This window comes from Notothenia rossii (genome assembly GCF_949606895.1).
Source record: "Notothenia rossii genome assembly, chromosome: 2".
NCBI classification, from domain to species: Eukaryota; Metazoa; Chordata; class Actinopteri; order Perciformes; family Nototheniidae; genus Notothenia; species Notothenia rossii.
Genome location: NC_136904.1, coordinates 69,425,030 through 69,435,873, shown reverse-complemented (window position 1 = coordinate 69,435,873; position 10,844 = coordinate 69,425,030). Strand labels below are relative to the sequence as shown.

The 10,844-nt window shown below is 41.9% G+C and overlaps 1 protein-coding gene across 6 annotated transcripts; it reads right to left on the bottom strand.

Moving 5' to 3' along the window:
• Positions 1 to 578: 578 nt before the first annotated feature.
• Positions 579 to 10,679, bottom strand: LOC307028899 (zinc finger protein 862-like). Of its 6 annotated transcripts, none has more exons than XR_013805135.1 (13): positions 7,366 to 10,679; positions 7,116 to 7,286; positions 6,850 to 7,025; positions 6,597 to 6,772; positions 6,322 to 6,491; positions 5,973 to 6,211; positions 5,628 to 5,885; positions 5,335 to 5,544; positions 5,028 to 5,258; positions 4,759 to 4,911; positions 3,531 to 4,691; positions 2,772 to 2,819; positions 1,083 to 2,577 (listed from the first exon to the last, which is right to left on the bottom strand). XR_013805135.1 is itself a non-coding variant. In XM_079664302.1 (10 exons), exons 4-10 carry the CDS (start codon positions 6,326 to 6,328, stop codon positions 4,299 to 4,301), a joined length of 1,491 nt encoding a protein of 496 aa, XP_079520428.1. In that variant the 5' UTR covers positions 6,329 to 6,491; positions 6,597 to 6,772; positions 6,850 to 7,286; positions 7,366 to 10,679; the 3' UTR covers positions 579 to 4,298. The 6 variants fall into 6 exon arrangements, 1 of the variants encoding a protein (XP_079520428.1); XR_013805136.1 differs by having other exon boundaries at positions 6,850 to 7,286; positions 7,366 to 7,449; positions 7,559 to 10,679; XR_013805137.1 differs by having other exon boundaries at positions 6,850 to 7,286; positions 7,366 to 7,721; positions 7,886 to 10,679.
• Between the last annotated feature and the right edge of the window lie 165 nt (positions 10,680 to 10,844).

Sequence of the window (10,844 nt, the reverse complement as noted above, 5' to 3'; positions counted from 1 at the left end):
AATAGTTTGCATTCCCCATCCCTTCTTGTTTTTGTATTTAATGTTCTCAAATTACATAATCAAAATGCTTGATTGTTTGGAGCAGAACACATTATTTATATACAGTATTGTGGTAGCAAATGTTAAAATGTATCCTCTTCATCATAATCACCAGTCATATAATACATAGGTTATTATAGAGTTTGACAGTCATAAACACACATTATATATGGTAATTGGACATAAAGATATGCGATAACAATAAAAATAATAACACTCATGGGGCGAAGCCTGCGAGCTAGTTCAGGCAGTCAACTCGAGCGCTTATGCTGCATTCATACATAACGCCCCTTGCCACTCTGCAACCAACCAAACAGAGTCTCCTTAATATGCCGCTCTATAGAGAGCCGCAGTGACGCGTCCTTAAACCCGGAAGTAAACTTCTTCCGGTTCCTTCGTCTAAAACGCAATGCAATTTCTCCATAGGATTTTGGAAAATAGCTCGAAATAAGGTCTGTGGTTGACACATATTTAAGAGATGGATCACATTTTGTTCAGCCGGATAATATCCACATGTCAACCCTACTTTTATAATTTTTGAATAATAAATCTAGCCGGCAGAAGCAAAATGCTAACGTTATGCTATAAACGAACTACAAGCCAGTACAGCAGCAGGGTCGCACGACTTCAACGTCACGCCAACTTAAGATCGTTTCAACTGACTTGCACTGAAACTGCACTTTGAAAACTTTAAATATATTAACATTTTAAACTGTATACCCCGGTTATCTAGGCCCGTTTTGTTTAATGTATACCACGTTTATCTAGGCCCTTTTTGTTTTATGTATACATGTCACACTGTGGGAAACGATATTTCGATATTTCTGGATGTATAACACATGTAGAATTTTTGACAATAAAGCTGAATTTGACTTTCGCGTGCTTGCATATTTTAACAAAGCTTTTCATTTTAGCCACACTGAATTTAACTAGAAGTCATGGCTGTGTCAATTACCAGTCTGATATCGTTTTACAAAGATGACAAGAAGAGTGTAGATAGAGGAGAGAACCACTACAAGTCAGGACACGTTACAGTGCAGCCTAGATGAAGGTGTGCTTACCGGTGTTGTCAGGGCTAGCATGAGGGACAAGGTTTATAGTGTCAGTGAGTAGTGATAGCAAGAGTACCGTTAACCTTTTAAGACCGAGTTAATTTATTCACATTAATTCCCATCAACAAATCAATTTTATGTGTCACATGAAATCTTTATTAGGCAAGGCAAGTTTATTTATATAGCACTTTTCAACACAAGGCAATTCAAAGTGCTTTACAAAAAATGAAAGACATTAAGAAAATGGCATTTAAAATCAGTCATTAAAAAGAAAAGCTAATAAAATAAACATTAAAAGAAAAAATACATGGATAAAAGTTACAGTGCAGTCTAAGATATTAATAGTTCAATTAAGAGCAGCGACAAAAAGAAAAGTCTTCAGCCTGGATTTAAAAGTAGTAAGTTGCAGCGGACCTGCAGGTTTCTGGGAGTTTGTTCCAGATATTTGGAGCATAATAACTGTACGCTGCTTTACCATGTTTAGTTCTGACTCTGGGGACAGAAAGCTGACCAGTCCCTGAAGACCTGAGAGATCTGGATGGTTCATCATTTAGCAGGAGGTCAGAAATGCATTTTGGTCCTAAACCATTCAGTGCTTTATAAACAGCAGCAGTATTTTTGAAATCTATTCTTTGACACACAGGAAGCCAGTGTAAAGACTTCAGAACAGGAGTGATGTGATCCACTTTCTTAGTGTTAGTGAGGACTCGAGCAGCGGTGTTCTGAATCAGCTGCAGCTTTCTAATAGATTTTTTAGTGAGACCTGTGAAGACACCATTGCAGTAGTCCAGTCTACTGAAGATAAAAGCATGGACACGTTTTTCCAAATCCTGCTGTGACTTTAGTCTTTTAATCCTAGATATGTTCTTTAGGTGATAGTAAGCCGATTTAGTAACTGTTTTAATGTGACTGTTGAAACCAATAACTAATTTAACCCGCTGACAAGAGAGCCTACCTCCGAAGATCGTGACTGGCTGAGGGACAGACTCGGGGGCAGGTTCTCAGGAATTTCTTGGCTTCTCTCCCCCGAGCCAGAAGAGGAACACTACAGCTTGGAAACACTTACTGTTCCTGAAATTATCAAATCTGTTGGGCATCAGGGACCTGAGGCAATTGTGGCAAGCATGGCATTGTCTGAAGAGCAACAGAGGGCAATTCAGGTGGCTACCACTGGTCAGCGAACCAGCCCAAACTGGCATTTGTTCAGGAAAGGAAGGTTGACTGCCAGCAACTTTGGAGCTGTCCTGAGGTCAAAGCGTGTGACTGCTTCCTTTATTGCCAGGGTGCTAAGGCAACAACAGGCCCTTGATGGTGTTTTGTCTGTACAGTGGGGAACTATGAATGAATGTGAGGGCGTCAGGGCATTCACCACTGCAACTCAGATGCAGGTCCATGAGTCAGATTTGTGGCTCTCCCAATCAGGAATGTTGGGGGCATCTCCAGATGGTCTGGTAGGGTCTTCCGCTGTGCTTGAGGTAAAGTGTCCCTACGGAGCAAGGGAAATGACAATTAGTGAAGCATTGCAAATCAAGGGCTTCTTTGTCAGTAAGGAAGGAGAAACATTCAGCCTGCGTGAGGAACATCCTTACTGGCACCAAATGCAAGGTCAGCTTCACCTCACTGCAAGAAAGAAGAAGAAATAATAAAATTGTGAATTGTTTTTAATTTACATTTACTCGCCTTTGCAATGTTGTGGTTGTTAGAGTGTTAGGTTTTCTGTCAGCTCGTCTGTTGGGAAGATATAAAATATAGTTTCATGGAAGTCACACCGTCACATACTATAAGAGCATTAAGACATACAGTACATAGGCTAAAACAAAACATCTAAAGATATAACCTTGCACTTTGATAAGTCTCGTGAACATTTTCACTATTTTGACATTTTTATAGATGAAAATTGAACTAAAGAAATAAATGGTAGATTAATCCATATTGAAAATAGGTGTCAGCTGCTACACTAATTATAATAGTTATATTTCTTAATTAATTAAGATAAGATATTACTGTATTGATCCCAATTTGGGAAATGTTTGTGTTGCAGCAGCATAACAAGAAAAACTAAATATAAGTTATAATATATACAAAAGTATGTGAGGGATGGAATATTAAATTGAATATAAATGTAAAATGTACATGTGATTTTACGTCCAAGAGAAGCTATGGAGCAGAGAGTTCTCTGCCAGCCAGAGGTGATTTGTTATTAGTTCAATATGTCAAACTGATTTCCCTGACTACAATCTTTAGTTACATGGTGAAACGTTATGCTGCTTGTACTAATAAGACTTATCATATAAGCCACACAGGTTTTAATAGGATGTATTCATTATCTTTACTTGTGTTGCGGTCTTTTCAGCAGCGCCATCTCTATAACGGCGATACAGTCACTACCCATTATTTACATTTCACCGTGACATGGACAAAAATGTAACATCAGCTTACCTCATGGCACGAATCCAGACTCTCCTTTGGAAAACATTGGCCGGGAAACGATAGAACAAGCACGTTTCATGCGAAGACCTGTGGCTGCAACCCGGAGCAAAGCAACAAACCATTGCGTAGCTAACTAGTGCCAACGAAACGAACTGCCGAGTAAAATTGGAAAACACTGGTAATTCATTATTCTATAATTTGTAAAACTACGGTGTTAAAAACGACAATTTCAAAAATACAGATTATAATGGTCAGATATAGATATACAGATACTAAAGATAGGCAGGTACTTGCTTTTAAGCAGAACACAGGGGAAAACAAACTTAGCGGGAGTGTTTACGTGTTCGGCGTAATGACGTACAACGGCCTTGACAATTTCTGTAGTCCTATTCAGCCATTCGGTAACAACCATCGTTTTTCAGACACGTAAACTCTTCAAAAATCCCCAGTGGGGTCACTGCTGATGTATTTAATGTCGTAGAACAAAACGTCAATTACCTCTTAAATTTGTGTCAACCACAGACCTTATTTCGAGCTATTTTCCAAAACCCTATGGAAAAAATGCATTGCTTTTTGAGGAAGGAACCGGAAGTGCTAAAAATGCTAACTTACTTCCGGGTTTTACGACGCGTCACTGCGGCTCTCTATTTAACCTGCCAGATCTCTCTCCATGCATTGCTTGCTGCTGCTGCTATTGCCGCAGCTACTTCCACGTCGCTGCTGCTTGCCTGCTGCGTTCACTTGCTATTGCTACGTTCATGTTCCTGCTGCTGTGTTTCATGTTGCTCCTGCTTGCCTGCCGGTGCTGTCCTTGCAAATGTCTACTGCAATCTCCGACTCTGGAACCGAATCATCATACGCAAGAAGCCGCTGCGAGCGGAGCACGGTGCGAGCGGACCGCGGGGGGGGCTTTGTGACGTGCAACACATGTGACAAACAACAAGTTTTAACAACATGTTTATTCATTAACTTTACATTACTGTATGGCAATATTCCTTTTGTACAAAGATGGCACTGTTTGTCAGAGCACTTAATCCGTCTGGGTTTGTTGAAGAACAGCTCCAATGCCTGTGTGTATGGGAATGCCTCTGGTGCTGGTCCACTGACTGCTATCCGCATACATGCAGCCAGGTGCTCCCCTTTCAGTCGGTTTCTCATGTCAGTTTTCACCTGTAAAACAGACAGTTTGTTTTAAATGAACTATACAGAATGACATGCAACAGGGAATGACACTCACCCTGTTCATCGTAGAAAAATCCCTCTCGCAGTTTACACTGGAGACAGGGATGACCAACCCCGCTGAAGAGAGAAGGCTGAGGTTTGGATATATTTCTGCCCATTCGTCCTTCTCACTGGCCAGGAGCTGCATGATCTCAGCTTGCGTCTTGTCCTTCAGAGATTAGCCAAGGCAGGGCAAATGAGTATACAGTATAATTGAAACATTTACAGATGTCAAAACAAGCAATTCTAACCGTCAAGTTCATATTAATTTAGGTATTTACCAACCTTAAATGTTCCTTCAAGAACATGCTGCTTATAGGAGGTCCACTCTTGGATAACTGTGGCATCCTGCCCTGGGATGAATTTGTTGGCAAGGGTCTGCAACATTGAAATGTTGGTTACATCATTTGAGGTAACTGCCTTTGGACCCAGGACACTGAAGGCCCCCAGCACTTCAATATGCTGGAACCTGCTCTCAATGTTGCTCTCCAGGCTGCAGATGTAAGGTTTGAGGACCTGGAATGATGTTATACATTTTTCAGTTCAAGGAAAATAAATATTGGAATGTAAAAGTAAGAAGGGATGTATTTACATCTCTGACAAATCTGGCCCACATATCTTCCCGGGGGCGCTCCAGAATTCCGTGTCCCCTCCTTATCCTCTCCTCCTCTCCGGCAATGCTAAACGCCCCAAGTCCGCCTGGGTTGTCCAAGTCTTGGTGTAGGCGAGCAAGGAACGTTCCGGGGAGTGGGGTCTCGCCTGCCTCCAGAATTCTCCTCAGAGTAACAAGTGTGACTGGCACCTAAATGTGGAAAAAGACAACAATATAATAGGATGGATAATGCAAATAACTGGGAGCATCAAATGCATTTCTTTGTAATCTACCTGCTCCTTTATGTGGAGAAAGTTCACATCAGCTCTCTGAAACACCTTGGACAGCATTGCAATGTGGGGCAGCACATCTGCCTGAAGGTAGAGGGCAGCCACAAAGCGGTATGTGGCACAGAAGGTGTATAGACCTTTGGCCACTGGGCACTTCCTTGTGCTCGCTTCTTCCGCCAGAGCAGCCAGCACAGCTGGAAGGTTCCTCTGGAGGTTTTGAACGGCTAGGTGCTGCGATAGCCACCTTGTATCTTTCACCTCCTAACAACAAGTAGAAACACTGGTAAGTAAAATATATGTAAATAATATGACACCACAATAGTATTATGAAAATAGGTGAAAACACACCTTGACTTTCAAGTCGTTCAGACCAAGAGTGGTAGCGGCAGCACTCAGTGTGGCTGACCTATTTGCACTATTTCGGAAGAATAGGTGCAGTTCCTGCAGGTGGTTCCTGAAGTTTGCCATATACCTGACAGCATTTGAGGCATCTTTGCATGCCAGTGCTAGTCTGTGAGCAGCACACGCTACAGAAACCAGCTTTGGAAAACTGTCTGTGAGCTGCTTTGCCACTCCATTCAGACGGCCTAAGTTTAAGAATTAAATGCAGTGTTGAGGGCGTCATTTTGTTTCCTTTAATAACAGCTGACAATACACATTTCACACAATCCATTAGATTTAACAATAAACTCCATACCCGTCATCACTGCTGCACCGTCTGTCCCGAGTCCGTAGAGCCTGTCTACCGGGAGATCCTTCTTCTGTAGTACACTCTTGATGGCAGCAACAACGCTGTCAGCTTTCCCATCTTCCAGAGTTACCAGGTCAAGGAAGTGGTTGAAAACATAACCCTCTTTATCCAGGTGTCTAAAATAAAAATGTATAGGTTTTCACACATATTAATAAATATTAAGTTTAACTAGGCCTACATCTTTATTTAAATGCACATCATTCCTTTAAAAAATACCCCACCTAACATGTAAATCCAGCTGGCGGTTTACAGATACATCTGTGGTTTCATCAACCTCTAGGCTGATTGCTTGAGATTACCTTATCTCTTCCAAAATAGGCGACTCTACTATCTCTGCAAGGATCTCCAGCATTTCATCCACTATTCTGTGTGATTGATAATTGTTTCTTTGATCCACCTGAGAAAAAGAGATCATTTAACATTTAGCTGGTTAAAGTTCTTAGTTTCACAAGCATCATGTTGTACTAGGTTTACCTTCAGCTTTTCAAAGTAATCACAACCCAAAAGCTGAGCTAAACTTAAGAGCTTAGGGTAGTTGGTGTGGTGAGCAATCTCGTTCTTTACTAGCCAGTAAAGGCATTTGAATCCACCTATGACGGCCTCATGCTCCATAATAACTGTGGGCTCAAAAGCCTGCATCACTGAGTAGCCTAGACCAAGGGCAAAGACATAATTCATTATATGAGCCAAACATGGTTGATAGGTTGCAGAAATTAGCTTTACATAAAAAAATGATATACCTGATGCAAGTGAGACCTGATGCTTAACACTATATTGATGAGGCTCTGAGGAGATGTGGCACTCGATATAATCCTTGCGGAAAACAAGAATCCCAACTTCTATGAAAGCCCGTTTTAAGGGGCCTTTCTTTATTGGAGGCTTGTGTTGCCTGCAGATTCGGCAAAACATTCCTTTTTAAAAAGAAAAACGTGTTAATTCTTACAAAAATAAGTTTTATTACAAATATGAACTTGCAAATGCCATTCATACCATGCTGGGTGAGGTAGAGCCAATTCTTGAACTGTGGCATTTTAAGCCAATCAGGGTTCCATCCTGAGTGGCGATGCTTGGAATCTGAAAATAATGTATTGTTATTACTGCATTTAAATGGTAGAGTTCTCCTTGCTATTATACTATGTCTGTGTCTGTGAATGTGATGCTTGGAACTGTGCTGCTTGTTCACCTGCACCTGCTTGTACCACACTGGGACCTGCTGCTGCTTGTATCACACTGGGACCTGCACCTGCTTCTACACTGAGACCTGCTGCTGCTTCTACCACACTGGGACCTGCTGCCTCTCCCTCAGTACTCTGACTAGTTGTGCCAGCATCTTCACTGACCACCGGCTAGAATTGAAAACAAGCTTGAATCTAGTTTGGTCTCTGCATTGCAACTCACTGTTGACTGCAATTGTATAATTTCAGGTCAAATGAACCGACATATATCATTATTGAGACTTATGCATTTATTATTGCCATTGCAAGCAAAATGCTAACATTGGCTAAGTTACCTGTGGTCTCTCCTCCTCTCCTCGTCTCTCCTCCTCATCCTCACGCCGTATTCTCTTAAAATATTTTTGAATACTCATATCTGAGGAGTAATGCAGGGGAAATTAACAGTCTAACCTTAGCTACAGTTAATCTGTGTCCTTCTAACTGGCATAGCCCGAAGAGAAAACGAATTATAATCTTTTTTATATTTAATTTAGCACACGTAACTTGCACGCAGCAAAGTTGGCCTGATTACGTTAAATACACTCTTAGTTGCCACTAACTTCAAATAATTCGAATCTCCTACCAAAGTCAGAAAACAACAACACAATAACGAGAAAATAGTAACTTTACCTTAGTGTCCGCGTCTTCTAAATTAACGTCGTCTTTTCTCCGTTTCTCGTTTCCCTCCACGCGACGGCAGCACGAACAGGAGGTGTCGAGCGAGGGATCATACACTAGTTAATCGATCGCAGAGCGAACAGGGGGGGATTATTGTCCCCTAGTTAATCAACCGCAGAGCGAACAGGCACAGGAGACGTAGAGCGAGGGCTCATTGTCCATTAGTTAATCACTCGCAGATGGCGTCGCTCGCGGACGGATACAAAAAATAAAAAAAGGTCCGAAATATACTTGGGCGGGCCTTAATATACCTGGGCGGCCCGCCCAAGTATTAACATTGTGTGGGAAACACTGAAATGTGCATTTGGTTGCCATAGTAGCCCACGTTTCTTGACACCTCATCAGAAGCATTATGCTGGATTCTCTACAATACCTGCAAGCACCCCTTGGTGTCCATCTTTTAACTATTTCCTAGTTGTTAACTTTCCCAGATAAGTTTCTCAACAGCTAGGCCTACCTCTTTCAGAAAAGGAACTTGAAGCCCTTCCACACGTCTAGAATTATCGGTATCATTCTCGATAGTGTGCTGATGCAAGCTTCAGTGCCACCAGACAAGCTGTCCCGCATCAGAACAGCTATAATTACAATTCATGTTATTTATTTAGCACCTTTCTAAATGTTCAAAGTGCTCTACGTTATACTACATATTAGACTTGTAATACATTCAATACAGATTACTGCCTTCAAATATGGTCTTGGGTCGCTCGCTAGTAAACTCTGGAGAGGTTCATTGCTGGTGTGACGTAGTCCGCATCAAACATGGGAAACAACTATTTGCACGTCATCGCTTGTTTTGCTATCTATGCTGTGTGCAACATCCAGTAACCTATAGGGTCATGCATTCATTCTGGTGACTGCTTACCTCATTGATCCCCTGTGTACAGAGAAAGGCAGTGGTACAATCTCATCAGAGCCACCTGTCATCGGTGAAACCTCCTCATTGCATAACGTCTCATTATGTGTTATAATGTTTTTAATGCACGTTGTCTGATTTATAATCCTATGCGCCGGCCGCAGAAACTGTTGATGCACTCCCCAGATTAACAGCAGCATGAAAATAACCTGCAAATGCTCCATGATGCAGGCTACTGTAGAAATTGCTGGGATCTGCATTTTATCCGCTTAATGTCCCACCAATTTTGAAAAAGCATCTCCGTACAATGACTTTAGTTTGCAGTTCATAGTCTGTTTGAGGTTGCCTGGGTAACGCAAACCCAACCTTCTGCAAATGAACGATGTAATACACTTGCGTCTGGTGTAAAGACGAGGACTATTCGGCATGAATGCAACCTTATGGTATTGCTCAGATCTTTGGTCCTTAGCCCCTCTGCGACGAGTGGAATGTCATGTTCATTCTTTTATAATGTCCTTGCGGTGTCTTCAGATCCTCTCTAGTTACTTACAGATGCTGCGCCTTCTGCTGGTTCGGGGGAATTCACAATGTGTGGTTTGCCCCACCAGCTTGCCATGCCCTTCGTTCAACCAAATGACTCTACATGTCAAGCCCCTCAAGGATTTCCCATATTCTGCCTCCAACCAAGAGCATGATTCAAAGCATACAATTCAGCTTGGTACTTTATCTTCTTCTGTCCCAACCTCCTCTGTGTACTTATGCAATAGATATAATAGTAGTTCATGCATTAATTGTATTTTCATTCAAATCCTGCAATCTTCAAGTGCTAAGTATTAAGCCACGCTAGAGTTAATTCATTTGCTCCTCAAGGGCCTTAAGAAGGCACGTCCTCCACGCAATGATAAAGACTGCCTCTTAACTTTGCACACGTGCAAAGGTTAATATATAAATTCAGACAAAGGGGTTTCACTATACATCGATAAACGTCAGATGCAGTTGTTACAGCTTTCTATTGGTTTCTCAGGTGGTGAATATACACAGACCTCTCACCTTTTTAATCCTCAGCATAATCTCACCCTTACTGAATTAACTTTGGAGATTAAATATACACACTGTTTTGAAACATTCAATGTCTGACAGTTCTGTTTGGTGAGTCAAGGAACCCCGAATAATCATTGCTAAAACAAAACGGTGTTTTCTTTGTCTTTTATCTTCCATGCTGAACTTCTCGCACCTTTGCCCTCCGACACATGGGTCGGCACCCATGTTTATTCGATGGCGGCAAACCCAACGACGAGGGTTCCCCTCCAAGCTGCGTGATCTCTGCCTAAGCTGCGATCTGCCCCCAGATAGCTATTCCCACTGTTTAAGAATCTGCACAGCCACAACCGCAGCTTTATATCCACCTACCTCAACCCTGAGTATCCCTAGGCCGTCGGTCATCTTCTGCCCACCAGCGCTATATCATGCCTCACAGGAATGAGATCCTTTCAGCACAACAACCATGAACTCTTGCACTACTCGATGAGTAAACGTTCAAAGATGTATATCTGTAGAATTCTGTTATTGCATACCAGGTGGTTGCTGGGTTAGATTATATTTTTTTTCATTATAGTATACTCTCCTCATAGCTGCATGCTTGGGGGGGGGGGGGGGGAAAGCTCATTGTCGCTGCCTCAAAGACCTAGACACAGCAGTCTGATAGGTAGTATATTCCCCTCAAA